The sequence below is a fragment of the Carlito syrichta genome, unplaced genomic scaffold (genome assembly GCF_000164805.1).
Source record: "Carlito syrichta isolate Samal-C Ts95f unplaced genomic scaffold, Tarsius_syrichta-2.0.1 Scaffold305293, whole genome shotgun sequence".
NCBI classification, from domain to species: Eukaryota; Metazoa; Chordata; class Mammalia; order Primates; family Tarsiidae; genus Carlito; species Carlito syrichta.
This window is the reverse complement of record NW_007249389.1, coordinates 184,414-207,655: the sequence shown is the minus strand read 5'-3', so window position 1 is coordinate 207,655 and position 23,242 is coordinate 184,414. Positions and strand designations below refer to the sequence as shown.

At 40.6% G+C, this 23,242-nt stretch overlaps 1 protein-coding gene across 2 annotated transcripts; it reads left to right on the top strand.

Annotated features, from left to right (window-relative positions):
* The first annotated feature begins 732 nt into the window (after positions 1 to 732).
* On the top strand, positions 733 to 22,040 carry NHLRC3 (NHL repeat containing 3). 2 transcript variants are annotated; one of them, XM_008061496.2, is made up of 7 exons: positions 733 to 859; positions 2,165 to 2,317; positions 10,107 to 10,254; positions 12,579 to 12,779; positions 14,945 to 15,036; positions 17,525 to 17,637; positions 18,350 to 22,040. In XM_008061496.2, exons 1-7 carry the CDS (start codon positions 776 to 778, stop codon positions 18,600 to 18,602), a joined length of 1,044 nt encoding a protein of 347 aa, XP_008059687.1. In that variant the 5' UTR covers positions 733 to 775; the 3' UTR covers positions 18,603 to 22,040. The 2 variants fall into 2 exon arrangements, with proteins under 2 accessions (XP_008059687.1, XP_008059688.1); XM_008061497.2 differs by lacking the exon at positions 12,579 to 12,779 and having other exon boundaries at positions 776 to 859.
* Positions 22,041 to 23,242: the final 1,202 nt, after the last annotated feature.

Sequence of the window (23,242 nt, the reverse complement as noted above, 5' to 3'; positions counted from 1 at the left end):
CCCCCGCCGATTCCGGTCCCTCGGCGCGGGCGGCGGGCGGCGCAGCGGGCTCTTTGTTAGCAGCGGCCGCGGCTTCCGGGAGCGGCCCGGCGGCCGAGGAGGACCCAGCGGCGGCGGGAGGGGCTCGGCCCCGCGCAGGGTTTTCCTGAGCGCCGCGGCCCTGATAGCGCCGGGCGCGTGGCCCGGCGGCCCCCCGAGCGAGCGAGCGAGAGAGCGAGCAGGGGCCTACGACGCAGCCCGTCGCGCCCGAGGGGACCGGACTCCGCGACGCCCGCTCGGCCGCGCTTTCCCGAAAGCCGGCGGAGGGGGTCCTGGTGTGGGAACGTCGGCGTCCGTGGCGGGTGCCTGTGTGATGGGGCGGCGATGGTGACTGGAGTCCTTCCCAGAGCCTGGCACTCGTCTCTCTGAGCGTCACGCCTTTCTTCCTCGTGTCCGGGTTTAAGATGTTCCAGTTGTTCAGTCTGGATTGAAAACAATGACCGGCCATTGGTGAAGGCATATCTCCGGGCGCCCCATTTTGGCGGCAGGGAGGAGCCCGCGGTGGGCCCCGCCGCGAGGGGCGGGGAGGGGTGCCTCGGGCCTCCCGGCGGCGCCTGACATCGGGGCGGGGACCCAGAGACGCGCTGGGAGTCTGGAAACTGCGCCGGGTTTTTCTCGCGCCTCATCTCGTCTCCTTTTCTCACTCCCAGTCCGCTCGCCTGGCCGGCCCTCGGCACCCACGCGCCGCCCGCGTCCCCCGTGGACCCTCCTGCCCGGCTCTGCTCCCCGTCCGGCCATGGCGAGGTTCTGGGTCTGCGCGGCCGGGGCTGGCTTCCTCCTCGCGTTTCTGGCTCTGCACTCGCGTCTTTGCGGCTCTCCAGTGAGTCGTGGACCGAGGAGGGGACCGCGGGGCGTGGGGTGGCTCTGTCCGTGGCGACCCTGGAGTCGGGGGACGAGGAGGGCGGCCCGGCTCCCTCCCCGGCCTGCCCCACCCCACCCCCGCGCGCCTGGTGCCGAACCGCCGGCGTGGTGCCTCGACCCTGTGGTTTGTCAAGCAGTTTGTCGCGTGGCCGTTTCCCTCCTTTCCTTCTTTTTCCCGGCTCCTGCTGCAGCGGGCTTGTGCTGGGGTGATCTCGGTCTGTGGGCTTAGTCTGAGCCCCCGTCTTTGGAGTTCCTTCTTTGCTCCTGCAAACTTATGGTTGTCCAGGCCCGCTTGAAAATGAGCCCGCCCTGCTTCAGCACTGAAAGGACAAGCCGAGAGCGGGAAATGCATTTTTAAAAATCTTCTTCCTAAACCTTAACACAATGATGAGAAAGTAGAAGCTATGCTTTTGGAGAAATGCACACTTTAGGTAATATTAACTTTACCGACTTTGTCTTTTCAGAAACAGACTTCCTGGTACCAGGTATCAGAGGTATCTCATAGCGGCAATCAAGCTTGCCTAGAGCAAAGGGAATTTACAAGGCCTAAGACATCATGCATTGGGCAAGGATTGTAAAGGTCACAAAACTTGTAATCACAAAAGCTATGACAGCTCAGACGGGCCACAGGTGGGGATTCAATCTTCTAGTAAATTGGGCGCTATCTACAGGGAAGCAAAGGATCCCTCGAAGCTACCCACTGGGAATGCCTAGGAGATAAAGGGAAATGCCCCCTCCATTAGCTCCAAGGAATGTCGTTTCGGGAAGGTGCAGAAGCACTGGAATCCTTGTCACGGCCCTTCTCTACGGGCTAGATAATGTGGGCGGACATTAATGGGTCCCTGTGTCACAGGTTCTCCAAGACATCAACAGGTGATGAATAAGGAAGTCACAGCAGTCATGTCTACCTGATTGCAGTATCTCCAAGGAAAGGATTTAAGCCAGGACTTTGGGGGGGGGGGCCTGCGGCACCACACTCACTTAGTATGTAGGTCCCCTCCCTGTCTGTGGGAGTGAAGCTTTCTTAAATAAATCTTTTCTTCTCTCACCTCTGTGTGTTGCAATTCTTTGCATTTATTCAGATCTCTGGGTTGCCAGCATGGCACCTCCGGCATGCCGGCTCCAGCGGTGCTGTGCCTCTCTGTGCCTCTCCTCTCTCTCCATCCATCCACCCTCACCCTACCGGACCCTAACAAATACCCCATCCCCCCTTATTTTTTCTTACCTAGCGGGTAAACTGAATCTTATTATTATTTTATTTCAGGTTTTAAGGAAGTTTACTTTTCAAATTTCCTGGAGAACTGAGAAGATTCTTTACCGACTGGATCTGGGTTGGCCTAAACATCCCGAATATTTTACCGGAGTAACGTTTGGTGTTGCAGCTGACTCTCTCAGTGGGTTGGTTTATGTAGCCCAAGTAAGTAGAATTGAGATTTTAAACAGTTATTTTTTTTTTGAGTTGGAGTCTCACTCTGTCACCCAGACTAGATAGAGTGCAATGGCCACTCCCGGCCACCGCAGCCTCGACCTGCTGGACTCCGGCGATCCTTCCGCCTCAGCCTTCCAAATAGCTGGAATTACAGGCATGCGCTACCACATACGGCTGATTTTTTTATTTTATTGTAGAGATGAGGTCTCGCTGCCCAGTTGGGTCTCGAACCCGCAGGCTCAGGCAATCCACTCACCTCAGCCTCCCAAAGGTGCGGGATTACAGGCTGAGCCACCGAGCCCGGCTATGAACACAAAGGGGACAACAGACTTCCTGTTTTACTGTAATAACTAACCGTAAGCATTTGTGGGACTTTAAACAATTATATTATTTCAATTTTTTTTATGTATTTATTTTAAAGATGTGGGGTACAATTCAGGATTAGGTAGATAAGTGGTCATTTTACGGGTAAACGTTGGGTCTCCCTTTAGTCCCCACTTCACCCTGTTTGAGTTCAAGTACGCTTATTGATGTGAAGTTGTCACCGCACTGCAGTTTCCCTCTACTGTCAGTCCCTTTCTTATTATGATAAATGTTCAGGGTCCGCTTATGAGTGAGAACATGTAAATGAACATGTGTTACTCAGTTCTTTGTTTCTGTGATAAATCACTGAGTATTTGAGACTCTAAGTCCTCCAAATTGCTGCAAAGTCCATAATTTTTATCCTTCTTTCTGGCTGTGTAGTATTTCGCTATGCATATGTACCACATTTTGTTAATCCAGTCCTGTTTCAGTGGGCAGCATGGTTGGTTCCATGTTTTTGCTATTGTGAATAGTGCCACAATACACACATGTGTGTGAAAGTATCTTTTTTATAAAATGATTTGGGTTCCTCTGGGTCGTATGGAAAGTAGATTTTTTTAGGAGTTGCCACACTGTTTTCCACAGAGGTTGAACTAGTTTACACTCCCACCAACAGTATAGAAGTGTTCCTACTTCCCTGCATCCTCTCTAGCATCTGTTGTTTTTTAAGTTATTGAGGATGGCCATCCTGACTGGAGTTAGGTGGTATCTCAGTGTGGTTTTAAATTGCATTTCTTTGTTGACTAGTGAGGCTGAGCATTTTTTAATGTATCTGTTAGCTGCTCATATGTCTTCTTTAGAGAAGTGTCTATTCATGTCTTTTTAATAGGGCTGTTTATTTTTTCCTTTTGGCACATTTGAGTTCCTTGTACATCCTGAATGTTAGGCCCCTGTCTGATATACAGTTGGCAAATATTTTTTCCCATTTTGTGACCTGTCTTCTGACTCTCTTGATGGTTTCCTTTGCTTTGCAGAAGCTTTTCAGTTTGATGAAGTTCCACTTGTCTATCTTATCTTTTATGGCATGGACATTTGTGGTATTGATCAGGAATTGGTTGCCTATTCCAATTTCTGTAAGGGTGTCTCCTGCATTTTTTAAGATTTTTATAGTTTTAGGTTTTACGTTTAGGTCTTTAATCCAGTTAGGGTTGATTTTTGTGTATGGTGATAGGCAGGGGTCCTGTTTTAATCTTCTGTAAGTGGTCAGCCAGTTTTCCCAGCATCATTTACTAAATAGGTTCTCTTGTCCCCAGTGGTTGTTGGTGGAGGCTTTGTGAAAGATGAGTTGGTTGAGAAATTGAGATTTTTGCTTCCAAAACCTCTGTCCTGTTTTATTGGTCTATATGCCAGTTCTTGTACCAATACCTGACTGTTTTGATTATTGTAGCTTTATAGTAAAGCTTAAAGTCTGGGCGTGTGATGCCTCCCGGTTTGTTTGTTTGGTTTTTTTGCTGAGGATTGTTTTGGCTGTTCATGGTTGTTTGTGTTTCCATATGAATTCCTGTATTGTCATTTCCAGGTCTGAGAACAATGCTGCTGGTAATTTAATGGGTACTGCATTCAATCCGTAGATTGCCTTGGGTAGGGTAGGATGAACATCTTAACAATGTAGGTTCTTCCATGAGCACGGAATATTTTTCCATTTATTTGTGTCATCTTTGATTTCTTTTAGCAATGTTTTGTAGTTTTCATTGTACAGGTCTTTCACCTCTCTGGGTTGAAAGATGTCGAGATATTTCATTTTTTTGTGTGACTATTGTGAATGGGTTTGTGCTTTTTATTTGGATCTTCGCCTGTTGGTTGTTAGTGTATAAGAATGCGACTGTCTTTTGCACATTTATTTTGTACCCTGAGACTTTGCCAAAGACAGATTCTTTTGGGTTTTCAAGGTATAGGATCATATCATTCACAGAGAAGGACAGCTTAACTTCCTCTTTTTCTATTTGGATACCCTTGATTTTCTTCTCTTGTCTGATTGTTCCAGCACTATGTTAAACAGGAGAGGTGAGAATAGGCAGCCTTGTCTTGTTCTGTATTTCAGGGGAAATGCTCCCAGTTTCTGTCCACTTAGCCATATGTTTGCTGTGGGTTTATCGTGTAGATGGTTCTTCCTATTTTGAGGTATGTTCCCTCTATGCCTAGGTGTTCAAGGGTATCAAGAAGTGATGTTGGATTTTATCAAAAGTTTTTTCTGCATCTAATTAAATAATTACATGGTTCTTATTTTTGTATCTGTTGAAGTGTTTAATTACATTTATGGTCTTGTGAATGTTGAACCAGGCCTGCATCCCGGGGATGAAACTTACTTGGTTATGGTGGATGATTTTTGAGATGTGTTGTTGGATCCAATTTGCTAAAATCTTGTTGAGAATTTTTGCATCTATGTTCATTAGAATATTGGTCTTTAGTTCTCTTTCTTTGTTGGATCTTTACCTGGTTTTGGTATCAGTATGATGTTAGCTTCATAAAATGATTTGGGGAGAATTCCATCTTTTTCTATTGCCTGGAATACTTTAAATAAGGTTGGTATCAGCTCCTACTTGTATGTTTTGTAGAATTCTGCTGGAAAGCCATCTGTTCTAGGGTGTTTTTTTTTTTGTTTTTTTTTTGTAGGTAGTTTTTTATGAGGGAGTCAATTTCCCGGGTTATTATTGGTCTATTTAATGTCTCAATTTCTTCTTGTTTCAACTTTGGGAGGTTGTGTGATGTCAGAAAGTCCTCCATTTCATTTAGGTTTTTGACTTTGTTTCCATACAGGTGTACATAGTAATCTCTGATAATCCTTTGTACTTATTTGGAAACAGTTCTGCCTTGAATGTTTGCATTTCTAACTGTGTTTATATGGGCTTTTTCTCTCTTTTTCTTCGTCAATCTGACTAGGAGTCTGTCAGTCTTGTTTATCCTTTCAGAGAGTCAACTCTATCTTTCTCTAATTTTGTCTATTGTATTTTTGTTTTCTGTGTCCCATATCTGGGCTTTTATTTGGTGATCTGGATTTTTGTTTTGCTAAAGTTAGGATTTTGGTGGTCTTGTCTTTCCAGCTCCCTTAGGTGATCTGTTAGGCTGTTAACTTGTTTTCTTTCTATTTTCCTGATGTGTGTTCGTAGAGATATAAATTTCCCTCTTTGTACTGCTTTCATGGTATGCCAGAAATTTGGTAAGCTGTGTCTTTATTTTCAAATGTTTCCAGAATCTTTTAATTTCTGCTTTGATTTCTGTGTTGACCTAAGAGTCATTCAGCCTCATGCTATTTAGTGTCCATGTCTTTGTGGGTTTGAGGGGCATTTTGTTGATGTTGATATTTATTTTTATTCCACTGTGGTCTGAAAAAGTTCGTGGCAGTATTGCAATCTTACGAAATTTGTTTATGCTTGATTTATGGCTGAGGATGTGGTCAATCTTGGAGTATGCTCCATGTGGTGATGAGTAGAATGTATATTCCGTGATTGTTGGGTGGAATGTATGTAGGGATCTATTAAGTCCATTTGGTAAAGTGTCATGTTGAAATTCCAGATCTCCTTATTAATTTTCTGCCTTGAAGTTCTATCTAGTGTTATTAGTGAGTTATCCTGGTTATGATAGTGCTAGAGTCAATGTCTTTTTTTAGTTTACTTAGTAACTGTTTTATAAAAGCTGGTGCTCCTGTATTTGCTATATATATACATTTATGATGGATATTTCTTGTTGATGGAGTGAACCTTTCATCATTATGTGTAGTGTTCTTCTTTATCTTTTTAAATTTTTGATAGCTTAAATGTTTGATATTAAGATTTGTCTGATATTAAGATCGTGACTCCTGCATTCTTTGTGTTCCATTTGCCTGAAAATTTGGTTTCCATCCTCTGTAAGTCTGTGAGTGTCCATTCTGGTGAGATGTGTCTCCTGGAGACCACATATTGATGGGTTGTAATTTTTTATCCAGTTTACCATTCTGTGTCTTTTCAGTGGTGTATTGAGTCCATTCATGTTCAGGCTGGTTATTGAGAGGTAAGCATTTATCCCTGTCATGAGATTCTTACAGGGTTTTTGTTGTTGTTTATTTGTTGGTTGGTTGGTTGGTTTTCTTTTGACTTGGGGGTTGATGTATATATGTGTTTTTGATTTTGCATTCATGATGCATGCTCTATTGGTTCTCTGTTTTCCTGAATTCTTGAGAAGAGATGGGTGTTCTTTTTTTTCTTTCTTCTGTGCTTAATACCTTCTTAAGTGTCTCTTGTAGTTCTGGTCTAGAGGCAGCATAGACTCTTAGGGATTGAATGTCTGGGAAGGATTTTAATTTTCCATCATTGATGAAGCTTAACTTAGCTGGGCAGGAAATTCTTGGCTGGAATAGTTTATCTTTGAGAACTTTGGAGATTGGGCTCCAGTCTCTTCTAGCCTGTAGTGTTTCTGTAGATAAGTCTGCTGTTATGCTAACTGGTCTTCCTCAGTAGGTAGTCAGACCTTTCTTTCTCACTGCCATTAGGATTTTTTCTTTTATACCTACTTTGTGTGAGCGAATTACTATGTGTCTAGGAGTTGGTTTTCTCATTTGGTGCCTTCCAGGGGTTCTCTGACTCTCTTGTGCTTAGATGGTCACATCTCTAATTAGATGCAGAAAGTTTTTTCTATTATCTCATGGAATGTTTGTTCCAGGTTGCTCTCATTCTCCTTTTCCTTTTTTTTTCTCCTTCTTCTTCTTCTTCTTCTTCTTTTTTTTTTAATTTTTTTTTTTTTGAGTTGGAGTCTCACTCAGTCACCCAGGCTGGAGTGCCTTGGCATACTCACAGTCACCCCACCATTGACCTGCTGGGCTCCAGCGATCCTTCTGCTTCAGCCTTCCAAGAAGCTGGTACTACAGGTGCACACTACCACACCCAGCTAATTTTTGATTTATTGTAGAGATGAGGTCTCACCAAGTTACCCAGTCTGGTCTCAAACCATGGGCTTAGGCAATCCACTCGCCTCTGCCTCCCAAAGTGCTGGGATTACAGACTGAGCCACTGAGCACGACCTCTCATTCTCCTTTTCTACTTTGGTAATACCAATCAGTCATAATTTTGGTCTATTAATGTAATCACACATCTCTTGAAAGCTTTGGTCCATCTTTTAAAGCTGCTTTTCTATGTTTTTAACAGTTTGAATTAGTTCCATGTTTTGTTTTTCAAGCTCTTCTCAGAGCTCTTCTCTTTCTTCTGCCTGGTTGATTCTGCTTTCTGTGCTTGTCAGTTTATTATTTTATTTACTGTATTCTTTATAGCTTGCATCTTGGCAAGTAATTCTTTCATATTTTCTTCTTTCCTTTCTTGGTTCTTATTTATCATTTCTAACCATTCCTTGGTATCTGCTTTGTGGTCTGAGACCAGTCAATCTGGGCACTCTTCACTGAGTTCCAGAGTCTGTATTCTTGTACACTATCCTTTTGGACTTTGTGTAGTACCTGTATTTTTTCTTTGATTTCTCTTCATTTGTGATGGGTTTTTATTTTTCTCTTTACTTCCATTGCTCAGTGAGAGGGGGAGTAGTTTTCACTTTTTTGTGCAGCGCCCTATTCTTCCTTTGGTAAAGCCTCCAGATGTGTTTGGTTTTTGAAGCCAGGTTGGGTTGAGGAGTTGTACTGTCCTTTTGCCACTTTGAGATTTGAATAAGGTGTGTCAGGAGTGGTAGGATTCGAAAGTTACCTGCAGATCACAGTGTTTGCTAACCTGGGGTGTGGGCTCCCCGGGACCCACTTCCCACCATCTTACAGTATATCCATGTAATGTGTATGTGTGTATCTCCTTGGATACAAAATAACACAAGAAAAAGGAGAGGAACTAAGAAAAAGAGAAGGAAGAAGAAAGGACAATGAAGTGAGCAAAGAAGAGAAGGAGAAACAAACCAGCAAAGATGCGAATAAAAAGGGAAAAAAACCCTAAAACTGACACTGTGAGGAGGTTTTCATACTCGCATATGCCCTTGTATAAAAAGAAGTAGAAGCAGTAAAACAAACAAAAACCTAATGTAATGCTTGTGTGCCTGCGTGTGGTAGTTTCTGTAGGCGTCACCCAAACACCTCTGCTCTTGGGTCGCGGCAGAAGAGAGGAAGTTCTGACCTCTAGATCTTCCCCCTGCCCATCATGCAGTGGAAGGGGAGGTTATGGATTGCCCCCAACTGGTCTGCCTGTGTTAAGGTCTCTCAGTGTGTGCAGATCAGGGTGCTCCCCACCTGGGTCATGTGTCTCCCAAATTGCTGGGAAAAGGAAACTGGGCAGAGTGAGAGTGGTGGTTCATGCCTGTAATCCCAGTGCCCCAAGGGACAGAGGTGAGGTCCTGGGGCCCAAGACCAGCCCAGGCATCCTGGTGAGACCTCCTCTCTACAAGATAAAAAAACCAGCCAGGCTTAGTGGTATGCACTTGTGTGTAGCTCCAGCTACTTGGGAGGCTGAGGCAGGAGGATCATTTGAGCCTAATGGACTGAGGCTGCAGTGGCTGTGAGGGTGTCACTGCACTCCAGCCTGGGTGGCAGAGTGAGACTCCGAACTCCAAAAATAAAAGAAAGTACTGAGTCACTGTGAAACTCACTGCCACTCATCCACTGTGGGCTGGGTTCTTAGTCTCCAGTTGTAGCAGTAGGCTGCACACGTTTCTGATATGAAGATGAGGCGCTTGGGTCTCCTCTGCGGGCCTCACCCTCTGGGGATACTGAACCTGGGGTAACTTTTTTGGGTTGGCAGTGATCTACCTCAGAAAGGTGCTAGATCTGCCCCTCAGTCTCAGGTAGTAGCTTTGCTGTTCACATGGGCAGGCAGAGCCTGCCTCCGCAGAGATCAGGACAGATGCTAGAGGGACTGCCCTGCATCTTGTCTTCCACCAGGGGCTAGTTTCTCAGGTGCATTTTCTCCAGTACATCTGCTGCCAGTGTCTGTTCTGGCACTGAGGGGTGTAGTGGCGGCACCGGGCGCTGGCAGTGGGTGTTTCTTACTGCTTTCTTCCAGGTTTAATCACTGATATATGGTGCCTGTCTCTGGGCTGTGGATAGTGCTGAGAACTGAGTTTCTGTGCAGGGCAGCAACCTTAGCAGGAGAACTCAAGCCGCTTGTTCCTGCATCCTCACTTGGTCAGACACTCATATGCCTGCTTTCTGACACACCTGCATGCTCAGTCTTCCCTGCACCCACTCATTTATGCAGAGACTAACGCACTCCAACCGACTCCGGCACCGTCCTGGTGGAAGCCTCCCTAAGCATTTATATTATGCTAATCATTTGAGTTGCTTTCAAGGTTGGTATTTTGGTTTTGAATGTAGAAGATAAATTGTTGGGTTTTGGTGTTGTTTTTTAAAACATTACTAAGATTCTCAATTAGCTTTAATTTTTGTTTCTCTTTGCTAAAATAAAGATTATCTTTCCTTAAAACTGATCCTATCTAAGAAGTTATTTTTGTATACCTTCAGAGAGGGGATAACATCCCAAAGGTGTTAGTGTTCACAGAGGATGGATATTTCCTACGAGCCTGGAATTATACAGTTGACACACCTCATGGTATATTTGCAGCCAGTACACTGCACGAACAATCCATCTGGATCACGGATGTAGGAAGTGGTATGTGTAGTAATCTCTCTTAAATTATCTTGCTAGAAATCACATCTTTGCCCATGCTCTTAATTGTACGGTTTAAAATCAGCGTTGCCAAATCTAATTGTAATTTACTTCATGATTCGTGAAATCATTTGTTTTTAACAAACTTTATATTGTACTACAGCAGAATCAAGAAATTTAACAAGGAGGCCATTATTATACTCTTTCTTTGAACTTGGAAAGGGACTTTTCCTCTTTAAAAATCATCAATTGTTCTTTCAGACTAAGTAACTAAACTTATTCTCTGAAGCTAAATAAAATGGCATTCTCTGAAAGCAAATGAATGGAATCGCTGACTTTCATTTTCCTTTTCCAGCTCTCTTTCAAAAGAGACTGTGCTAAGAAATCACAACTGCTTTGTTGCTCAAAGCACAAAATTTTCTAGAAACTAATGTTGATGTTTTAAAAATTCTACTGGCTGAAGCATGTCTGAAATCTTCCCTCTGTGAAGTATTTTTAGTAGAAAATGCTGAAAAATGAAGTGAGCACAATCGAATGTACAGCTATGGAGAAAATTTTCAGAGAAAGCAATTAATTCAGCTGTACTTGTGGCTTACGGCAAGGTATTACCAGAGATAACCTGGCATTACCTTAAAAATTCAGGGAAGAATCATAAAGACAATATTTCTAGTTTTCTGGGCCCAGTTATGTTCTTGAGTTGAAGGACATTCTATTTTCACAGTTCTGGCTAATTCAGGTACCGTTTTTTTTTTGGAAATAATGAGGTTTCAGTATCTATAAGTTACCACATCTCTTCTCAGAACCCAAAAGATTTCTGGGCTTCAGCTGATGACCATTTATTTCACACTGTATTTTAGATGGTAATATTCTGATAAAACCTCCAAACATCTAGGGTTTTCTCTTAGTACATTGTAATGTACTATAATGAGATTTGACGTTTCCCCCCTAGCTTCCACTGTCAAAGGCCTTTACTTTTAGTTCATTCTATTCATATGATCCTTTTTTAAAAATAAGACTTCGTTGGTTCCCAGAAATAAAAAAACCACAGATGATCTCTTCATTATTTCCATTATAACTTTTTCCTACCTAGAGATCTGAAGATAGATTTATGTTCCTATTTTTCAAAGGAATAAATTGCCTCCAGTGAAAAAAAGTATGGCTACGAATTAGACATTAAAGAAAAAAAACAAAAAAACTTTACTGGTATTCTATATTTTCTGCTTGTTCTTCAGAAACTTTGAGACTTACTTTTTCTCTTATTGCTACAAACTTATTCTCAAGTGTCCAAAAGTGTAACAATAAATACAGTCTTTAAGATAGAATTGTAATGCAAGCTGATTCACCTTCTTTCCAGTTAGATCTGTGTAAATCAGTTTGTCTTTTGAACACCTGTCAGTTGGTTTGGTCTTGTGTGCCTTCAAGTTGCTCTATGATTTTATTTATTAATGTGCTACTTGATGCTTTTGCTTATAATTTTTAACTTAAAGAAATTTTAATGTGAGAAAATAAGATACTAGTGATTTGGAAAGATTATTTTCTTGTTAGGAAAGAAAAGTTGAGGGATTGAATTTTGAATTTGTTTTCACTAGGAGAGAATTTAAAGAAAATCTGTACCATAGAGCATAGAGAACTTTTTGTTGACCTGAAATTTAAGATCTGCACATGAAAGATTGAAATAACAGTGTCAAACATAAGTTGTTTCTTCTACAGCTTCCTCTTGATTTTGTTTTACAAGCAATGCATATTTAAGATCATAAGATTTTTTTTAAATGAGGCACCACCTGGGCTCAGCCTGTAATCCCTATACTTTGGGAGACTGAGGCGAGTGGATTGCCTGAGCCCCTGTGGGTTCGAGACCAGCCTAGGCAACTTGGCGAGAACTCATCTCCACAATAAATAAATTTTTAAAAATTAGCTGGTCATGGTAGTGGGTACCTGTAGTTCCAACTACTTGGAAGGCTAAGGCAGAAGGATCGCCCGAGCCCAACAAGTCAACACTGGAGTGGCTGAGGGCATGCCACTGCACTCCAGCCTGGCCAATGGAGTGAGACTCCAATTCGGAAAGAAAAAAAAATGATGCACCAACAATTTGTTAACATCATGAGCATTCTCTATATTGAGTCAATTTCGGATGTATTTATTTGAATTTAGAATCTACTTACTTTGGACTAATGAAGATTTTAATTCATGAACAAATTTTGGCTGTAGCTTACAAAGAAGCTGTATTGCTGTTTCATTCTAGCAAATTTTTGCTCTCAGCTTACTTGGAAAATGTTGATGTTTGTACAGTGGCTTTATTTGTGAGATGTACATGTCTGTTTTTACAGGATCCTATGGTCATACTGTTAAAAAATACAATTCCTTTGGTGACCTTGTTCAAGTCTTGGGTACCCCAGGCAAAAAAGGTACTGGTTTGAATCCCCTGCAGTTTGATAGTCCTGCAGAACTGTATGTGGAGGATACAGGAGATATTTACATTGTGGATGGAGATGGAGGATTGAATAACAGATTGATCAAACTGTCCCAAGGTACATGGCTAAATTTTATATGGCATTATAAAAATAGTATAAATTGAATTTAATGTGTTTTATTGCTTGGTATAATGTAACAGACATCAAGCTGTCTGTAAAGAGCTAAAGTGTATTAGCAGGAAAAAACTAGAAAACAGATGAGTGGGATTGCCAGCAATAAATGATTCTGATAACAGGCCTGCCCATTCTTCACTGAGGAGATATGAGGATCCCCCAAAAGTTACTTTGTATGAGAATTCTTGGTGGGCTCATGAGATAAGTGAGCATTCTATCCAGCGAAGAATGGAGACGTTAGGAATCTAGGATCCCAGAGCCAGGCATCCCACGGGCTGACTAACAGCAAGTATTTTATTACGTGCCCTCTCTGTGTCCTCCAGGATTGGGAGGTACAGGCCTGTTAGGTGTTTTACAATGAAATGTAGTCTATGGTATTGATTCTTAAAGCAAAATATGAATTAGTAGGAGAAACTAAATTATAGGACAAGATTTCACGAAGGGAGTTGTTATTGAGCTACACTGGGTTTGGTGGAAGGAGAAGAGAGAGTTGGACAGAGCATTCACGCAGGCTGATCTCTCGTGGGCTATAGGCAGTTGTTAGGCAGGAAAGAGGTGCAGGGGCACTGTTTGAGCTGTGGAAAATGGGATTTGGGATGGTTTTGAAAGCTTATTTGAGGATTTTTAAAGCCACATTTTTGCCTATAAAAACTTTGAGGTTGTTTTAATAGGAAAGTGATGTTACAGAAAGAGAGTTTTTATAAAATGCATAATGTATGGGGAGGCTGAGGTGAGTGGATTGCCTGAGCCCGTGGGTTCAAGACCCGCCTGGGCAACTTGGTGAGACCTCATCTCTACAATAAATTATTTATTTATTTATTTATTTATTTATTTTTCATTAATCAGTATTTTTTATTATGGTTTTGTGGGGTACAGTTAAGGGTTAGGTGTACAATGACGTTTCATTCAGGCACCCTGTAGATAAGAAGTGTTTTCCCATCCCCCGACAGATATTTGCTACTGTTAATCTTTTAAAAAATTAGCTGGGCGTGGTATCACGCGTCTGTAGTTGCAGCTACTTAGAAGGCTGAGCGGAAGGATTGCCGGAACCCAGCAGGTCGAGGCTGCGGTGGCCGGGAGCGGCCACTGCACTCCAGTCTGGGCGACAGAGTGAGACTCGAACTCAAAAAAAAAAAACACGAGGATTTATTTCAAGTGAGCCCTGTCATGTGGAGGCTGTGTAGTTACTTTATCACTTAGTAACTGAATTTGGGAGGAACAGTTAAAGGGAAGTGGGGAGAATAAAGCAAGAATCCAAAAACTTAGCAAGAAAGAAAAAATCAAATCTAGGAGACAGATTGAATGTGAGTGTATTGGATTCCTGTGGCTGCTATAACAAGTGACCACAAACTGGGTGACTTTGAACGATGGACACTTATTCTCTCAGTTTTAGAATCCAGAAGTCTGAAATCTGGCGGGCCGTGCTCCCTCTAGAGCCTCTAGGGAAGAGCCCTGCCACTTCCAGCATCTGGTGACTCAGGCATTCCTTGGCTCGTAACTCCAGTCTTTGCCTCCGACTTCACACAACCCTTTCCTGTCTGCCTATTTGTGTGTCTCTCTCTTAATAAGGATTGAGGGCCCTCCCTCAATCCAGGATAATCTCATCTCAAGATCCCTGACTTAATTATATCGTCAAAGACTCTATTTTCAAATAACATCACATTCTTAGGTACCAGGAGTTAGGACTTGGACATCTCTTAGAGCATGGTTTAATCCACTGCAATGGGTAATAAAGGAGATAGACCATAGAAACATAACGTGGATCTTTAAGTTCAGTGGAATAGTAATACTGAATAACAGATACATTGGGAGGGAGATCCAGTTAGAGGGAAAGTATGGCTTAAAACCTAAACAATTTTGAAGCAGTTATGAAAAATTCAAGTGGAGATAGTAATGAAAAAAGTAGATCAAATTACTTGAAGCAGAAAAGGAATTTTTTTTTTTGTAAAGCATGAGACATAGGCACAAGGGTATATAGACAAGAAGCCAGGAAAACACAGTCAAGTGAGTCAGGGGTATAACTGAGTAGTTACTGCAATTTATATCATAAAATATGCAAACGTGCAGGATAGTCTATATATTTCTCTGACCGTTTTTATCATTTATAGATTTCATGATCCTTTGGCTGCATGGAGAAAATGGGACAGGGCCTGCTAAATTCAACATACCTCACAGTGTCACAGTTGATTCAGCTGGTCGGGTAAAAAATGCCATGTCATTGTGTCTGGGACTGTGTCTGAGTGTGTGTGTGTGTGTGTATGTCTGTGCACATATATATAGCTTGTGGTGCATGTGTGTGTTAGTGGGTGTGTTAGGCAATTGCTCTGGGCTGGGTATGCGCACATACTCTCTTACAGATGTTTTGGTCCTGTATTGAGGGGTGTCCCCAAATATTTTGAAATGAGCAAAATAGATTTCCTAAATCACTTACTAGATAGAAGGAGCAAATAACACATCTCAACATAAAGTTACTTGAAAAAAGATAGTTGCCCTCCGACCAGAAAGTGTTTGAATGTATTTTCAATTCTTGAAACAAAATCCAGGGGGGTGGAAGAGGTTACCCTTGGAAGCTTAATAGAGAAACCCACCTCAGCAAATTCTGGGACTCCCCAGGTCTGCTCTGCTTAGGGAACAGAAAGCTTTTACCAACAATCTTCAATCAGTTTCTCTATTTTCCACTCCCACCCCCTACCACCCCTTTGCTTTTACTTACTTCTAGGCATAAATATCACTTCCTTAGGGTTACCTTCCTATAACCAAACCCCCAGCAAAAATGGCTTATGTTGGTTTCTCTTCCTGTTTTCTTATGGTAGCCAGTACTTCTCCATTACAGTAATTATCATGCTATATTGTAATCATTTAATTGTCTATCTCCCGTATAGACTGCAGGCTGTATGAAGGCACATACTGAAGTTGCTTTTGCTTTATATCTTAGTGTCCAGTACATAGTAGGCATCTTTACATACTCACTAAATGACTAAATGTCTTAACACAGTGAATGCATTAGGCTACGTGCTTTCATGCTAGTAGACATTTAATCTACTTCCACTTCTGATACTGTGCTCTGTAAGCAAACTTCTATGATTCGGCTTCCTTTTTTGATGAAGTGAGAATGGCTTGATCATTAAATCTTCCTGTCTACCATAAGAAATCAACTGACCATGTGAGCATTGTATGTAAACTGGAAACTAGAAAGTTAGAATTACAGTTTTACACACTACTCTTCTGAACTTGTTTAATTACTCTTGTGCGCTAAGAAAAGATCAAATTTCAGAGCAAGTGAGAACTAGGCCCAGGTAAATTGACTGTGCTAAGGAACAGCCTTCTAAGGGGGTTGAGAATAAATTATGGGGGTTATTCCTGAGTGACCAAAAAAGAGTGTTAATTTCTACACACTTGTATTTGTAAAACAACAATGCTATTCTGAACACTTTACATGCTTAACTCATTGAATCATTCCATAACCCAATATGAAAAGTTAATTAGTTCCAGAGTTAAAGACTTGTTTGTTAAGTAGGATTTCCTGTCATCAAATTCCACTGAGTGTTGAGTAGGAACGATAATGCTAACAACCTAAAGTATCATTCCATCCTGGAGTGTAAACTGTGTTTCTTCCTTGGTTATTTGTCTGAGATAGTGATCCCAAAATCTTGACCAGAACCCATCCATAGTAAAGAATCATAGATCAGGAAAGTACTTAGAGAAATTATCTCAAACATCAGCAACCTTCCTAAAATGGGATATTGAGTCTTTGTTTATCATTGGAAATGGCTAACACAAGTCACACGCATTGCATTGACAAAGATATAAACAGGCTTAACATTGAAGAAGTCATTCCTGGATCCATGAAGTCAAGAAGTCCAGTGAACCCGAAGGGCAAGGGGAGGTCAGCACAGTTGACCCTCCTCTCCAGTCCATTCCCTTGTACCTCTCTACAACCATAGCCACCTGCTGTCAAAAACCATTTCCCTTTGTGTGTGCCATACAATACATGAAATATCATTTAGCATGCATCTAACTTCATGTTTATAACAACAGTTCCCTAGTAACCCATGACAGCCTATAACAAACCAAATTAAACCTACTATCACTCTTTATGTCTTACTAAAAATACCCCATGCTTCCTCCTTAAGTGGTTCAGCACTTTGGACTTAACTTCCTAACAGCAGGTGTAGGTTTAACAACGTTGCAGTATGAGTGAAGACCTCACTTCCAGCTGTCCTGAGCTCCCGAGAAGTAAGGCTGCTTTTCTTTGTCTTGTGGCCTGGCCCAGGAACTGACAAGCTGACAGCCCTCAGTGAAAACGAACGCTTGTTAAAGGAATGAATGAATGTTGTCACTTCCCAGTATCTGCTGATCCTCTACATTGTTGTGGAGTACTTTAGTTTTTTAGTTATTCCCTCATGTTTAGTACGATAGAGCATTATAGTCCTTAGGTTAAGACAGAAGGCTGTTAGAGTGTGCCTCTTCCATGTGTAAGCTCACTTTAGATAAGCACTTAACCTTTCTGGACTTTAGTTTTTTTCACCTGAAAATGAGGAAATACTCCTTATAATACCTTCTTCTTTGGGATCTTTTAAGTACTGAGATGGTGTATATGAAACTAATGAATACACTTCTGCCTCTCCTTTTTCTTTCCTCTCGTGTTGTGGATCTTTTCCATTTGACGTTCCATTTGGGTTTCTTAGGTGTGGGTTGCCGACCGAGGAAATAAGAGAATTCAAGTGTTTGATAAAGACACTGGGGAGTGGTTAGGAGCTTGGAATAACTGTTTCACAGAAGAGGGGCCTTCTTCAGTCAGGTAATGGCTTCTTTTCATTCCAAAATGCTTGATTTTGTTTATATTACTCACTTCCTCTGAATAGCTAGCTGAAAGTTTAAAATACTTATTTTTAATTGTAAATCAGGGGAAAATGGAAGGAAAGAGGTTTACAGGGATATTTGATACCTGGGATTTTCGAATGCCAGATACAGTGAAAACAGTTAAAATATCAATGCCCTGTGAAATCCCAGGATTAGAGATAATATATATGCTAGACCTCACTACAGCCCTTACCCTTGAGATGCATATGGTAAGTTTTTAAACACAGGATGAAAATCAGACACAGCCTGACGTTAATTCTCCATGAGTTTCATTTTGTGTAGGTCCATAATATTGATATTTCTTAAAAAGTAGGCTAATCTTTTAAAACAGTCTCACTTTATTGTGCAGGCTTGACTTCTTGGCATCAAGCAGTTCTGCCTCGGGTTTCCAAAGTGCTAGTGTTATAGGCATGAGCCACCACACCCAGACTTAAGTGAATCTTTAGCTATGTCTGCCATCACAGATGTCTCACTCCCTCATAGTAAGAGTATGTCAAATTTAAATTCTTAAATCATTCAGCAAGTAGATGCTGACTGTTTAGCACAGGAGGGGATAAAAATGTTAAAAAAAAAAATACAAGTACGTGTTCACTTCACATACATGGGTTCATTTCACAGACCTTCACATGTTAAAACGTGTTTCTTCTTAGATTTACTCCCGATGGGAAGTACTTGATGGTGGCCCAGCTGAACCTCAGCAGGCTCTCAATCATGGCAGCTCCCCCAGTGGGCAGCATTGGGGCCTGTTCTGTGGTCAGCACAATCCAGCTCGCAGATGAAGTTCTGCCTCATCTCTTAGAAGTCGACAGAAAGACTGGAGCAATCTACGTAGCTGAAATCGGAGCAAAACAAGTACAAAAATACGTCCCTTTGAACAGCTGTGTTCCTTCATCAGGTTCATAATGTTTGTTTTCTAGAGAAACAGAAAATTTCAAGTGGCAATTAAGATTCTCAAATTCATTAAGTGCTTAGAAACAATGTTCAAACACAGGAATTTGTTTATATTTACCTGATCTAGTATCAGAAAGATGTGTTTTTATATCATTTTAAAATCATATAGTTTGTTGCCATCTTGGTACTTAATTTGACTAAGTGCATAAGGGTATTTTAATGAGAGAAATGTTTTTTTAAAAAAATGGAACTGAAAGAGGGACTAAGGTTGTACCCTTGTTATGTGCCCCGACAGACTAATTCACTTGCAGGATAATTTATTGAATTTCTTGTGAAACTTACAAACCTCCAGTTTATTCTCCTTACATGAAATGAACTGTTTGAGAGATGATAGCTAAGGTGAGCGATTGATTGTTTTGAGTACCCCCCAAGTGCCAGGGCCTGACTATCTAAAAATGAAGAAGCTGTGAGTTGTCTGCCTCTGAAGTAGCTTACAGTCCAGTGGAGGGACAAGTGGGTACACAGTCACAGCACAGCGACAGCAGCATGCCGGGGCATTGGGACTTTGGGAAGGAAGAACACGGCACCTGACCAAGGGATTCAGGGAGACTTTGCAAGGATATGAATTTGAGCTGGCTTGAAAACTGAGGAGGAACTTACCAGGGCATGAGGCAAAGAAGGGATAAACAGTTATAAACTTACGGGAACTTTGGTAGGCTTTGAGGCTTTTTATAAAAGCTCATCTTGGCTTTTGACCTTTAGCTTTGATATACTTAATATCAGTCTTTGAATACAGGAATAAAATGACTGACGCCTAAGCACTTTACGGAAAGAGGTTTTATGGGTAGTAGAGTGTTTTTTAAAGGTAGCATTAAAATTAGGACATTTCCTTGGTGCTTTCTTCTTCTTTTTTTTTCATGAACTTAGTTTATTTCTAGCATTTGCCTACCTCAAAGATGTCTTAGAATGATTTACATGGGGATATGCCAACCACCTTAAGCCCCTAAGCTTTAGAGATGGATGATTTTCTGCCTTTCTGTTTCTACATCATTTTTCCCCTTGGTTTGATTGTCACCTTCCAATTTAAGAGTGCTTTTTTTCCGGTTCTAGTTTATTCTAGGCGCTGGTGGAAGCTTGCGAGATGACACGCTTTCCTATCATTTTTCCCCTTCCTGACAACTTCCCTCTGTATCCCAGTGTTTACTGTAAATCAGTAAGCATGTGACAACTCTTGAGCTGTCTTTGCTTGTCACCCGTTATGGCTGTAGTCGTGTTTTCCAGACCTGAAGGAACTCACACTTGTTTTGATGCTTGGATCATATCTTAATGTGGTTAGGAAGGTAAGTCTACCAATAGAAAACCCTACCCTGTATTCCAAGGCCATTGATAAATATGTTTGTGCCACTGATCAGACTCTGTGGCCTTGAACAAGTCACCTTAGTTTTCTCTTCCATAAGATGGGAGCATCGTTGTCTTTCCACCTCCTTGAATGCTGTGAGGATCAGATGTGCAACAGGTACAGATGTACCCTTTGAAGCTGTAGCTCTGAGTATGTTAGAGGCATTTTATTAGCAAAGGTCCATTTTAGTGTGCTATATAACAAATTACCAGGTTTGCCTTAAGTGTGGTTTATAGCTTTTACAAAACCCATCCTCATAGACTTTATGCAATTTAGCTAATATGGTCAATTGATTTGGATGAAACAAAGTAATTAGAGGGTTTCTTTAGTTTTAAACCAAGAGAATAAGTGCAAATGCTTCTTTGAAGGAATTAGAGTTAGGAAAACCGATTTTGTCACTTCTAAGATACTTTATTTAACATTGTTTTATGCCAGTGTCTTATAAAACTTTCTGAAGATATTTTTTAATATCTTGCTAAAAGTGTTTCTTTTATAAGCATGCTTGTAATCAGAGTATTTTTTCTTTTGAGTTAATTGGTTAGATGAATGAGAAATGTGTTTTCTACTCAAAAAAATACAAATTAAAATTTGGAAAGAAGAGGCAACATTGTCTCACTCTTTGATTACAGAGTTTTATTGTATCGTCATTAAAGCAGTATATAACTTTTTATTCCACTGAAAGATTTCAATAATCGTGATTCACTGGTTGGACCTGAGAGAATATCCCCTCTTCATACACAGGTAGGGTGTAAGCTGATGCACATGAGTATTGCCAGAGCTGTCTGGAGAATGTAAAGTGCACATCTTCTTCTGAGGAGGTGGATGGGTAGACTCACAGTGATAAGTAGCTCATTTTCTGTATTTCTACATTAGAAGCAGAACCTCTTTGTGCCTCTGCTTTTAGGTCAATTTTTAGGGTAAGTGAAGGTGAGGAGTGTTCTAAGTGAGAAAACCAGCTGCTATAGATGTCTTTCCTGACCTCCTCCATCAGATTGGGTCTTTACAAAGGTATATCTATCAGTCAGAGAAAGCTTAGATGGAGTCTGGTAGCCTGATGGCAAACAAAGGTTTGCCACAAATTATTAAAGATTCTTGGATTTGGAAGCAAGATTGATTGGATAGGCAACATTAAAATGGGGAGTGCTCATCAAAATAAATGGTAATTATACAAATGTATCTTATTCATTCATCCAACAGAAAGTTATGAGACACCATACATATGAAGCACGTAGGCCAACATCCCCTACCCTAGTAGTTCCCTACCCAGCTGGGAAAACAAGCCTCTTAAACCATTGCCTTTTGGTACTTTCTAGGAGGTACCCTGTTGGCACTTGTGTTGGTTACAGCCATGATACAAAAGAGGGCAGTAGAGTTCTACCTATGGTAAGCATTTCTTGAAGTCAAGCATGGGCAATTCTTTATACTTTGATTTGTTTTTTAATTGAAGCTATCGTGTTAAACATGATTTTAATTTTTCTGCGACTTGCTTACATGTTGAGGAAATTGGTTTATAGGTGGCATGTTCCAGAGGTTGTTAGAAATGTCTACTGGTTAATTGGACTTTTCCACATTTAAAAAGAAAATCTTTTTCAGTAGTTTAATTGATCAGCTAGAAGTGAATTAACTCATTTCAAACAAAAGTGAAACTACACTCTGAATATGTGAGTTTAATTCAATTTTTAAAAATGAATTTGTATTAGCAGGGAATTATTCTCTTTTTCTTCCTAATAGGTGTTTTTTAAAACAATTTTGCCTTTAGTTGCTGATTATTTTACAAATAAGAAAAATGAGTTATATACAAAGAGGTTAAATCATTTTTCTACCAGACATTTTATCTATAGAATCCATGAGTTATAGAATAAATTAATCCTCTAAATACTAAATGGCACATAGATACTCCTTTTGTATGTAAGAACAGAATAGAATTTTGACAGTGAAAAGTAGTGCTTCTTTAAACTTTTGTCTCTTCCATTGTAAACATTGAAATAATAATATGATTAAATTATTCTATGTAATTTGTAAATAAAAGACATTGTAACATGTAACTAGCACGTTCTGAGTTGGTTATCTTTTGAATAAAATCTTTCAAAAGGTAGATTAATTTGCATGTCACAACATGTTGGTACCATAAACTTGCTTCTGAGTTCTCTACTTTACCAAGGAAGAAAATTTTATTACCATAGTCCAATTTTTTAGATTTTTTTCTTAACCAGAATTAGTTACTGTAATATGTGTTATGAAATTTTTTTTAACTATAGGACATTTGTAGACAAATGATCACAATCAACAAAGTTAAATGTTTTTATGACATTTTTCATCACAGTGTATGAAAAGGATTAATGTTCAATACTTACTGTATTTAACTAAAGGAACTTAGGAAATAATTATATATATTTGTTTTGAATCAACATTAATATATATAAATGTATTCTGTTTTGTGGAGAATATGGGGATGATATATGCTATGTGTGTGTAAATGTAAATATGCATGTAATGGACATTATACTCAACTAGGTCAGAATGACTGAATCAAAACAATTGAAACTTAACATGGCTAAATATAAGTCCTGGGTGTACTTTCGGAACCTCATGAGAGAAAACTGGGTTGGCAGCAAAGAATTTGAAAACTGTTTGGAAAGTTTGTCAGCCAAAAATACTATAAACTTTGTTAAGAAAAAGCTTGTTGCAGTCTTAGACAACGTTGATGTGTAAATATAATGGCAGTTTTATACAGAGGATAGTCTGTCTTTCTGGTTATCTGGTAAACAGATTTGCAGTGTTGAGCTTCCTTTGGGATGCTACATTTTGAGAGGGACTCTTATAAACTGTTTAATACAAAAGCAGGTGACCAGAATAACACAGTGTCTGAAAATATTAATCATCCTGAAACCTTTATAGAGTGAGCTTGCTGTACAGTGAACAGACTTTACTGAACTAGTTCCTCCAGACCTAAGACAGTGAGTAGAAGTAAAAGACTGGCCCATTGCCTTACCCCAATAGATGAACACTCCTTTTGCGGTGGGATGGACTGTGTTGAAACTGGAAGTGGTAACTGCTCCATGCTTCAGAGCTTGGAATGCAGGGCTAGTCGACCTGCCACTAACTTGTATTGTTTTGAGCTGCTTTGCCTCATCTTTTCTCATTTGTGAAATGGGAATACTAGTATTTTCCTCATGGGATTATTGTGAATACAAATAAGATCCTGCGTGTTAAGCATTAAGCTCAGTTTCTGACACTCAGTAAGCACTCAGCA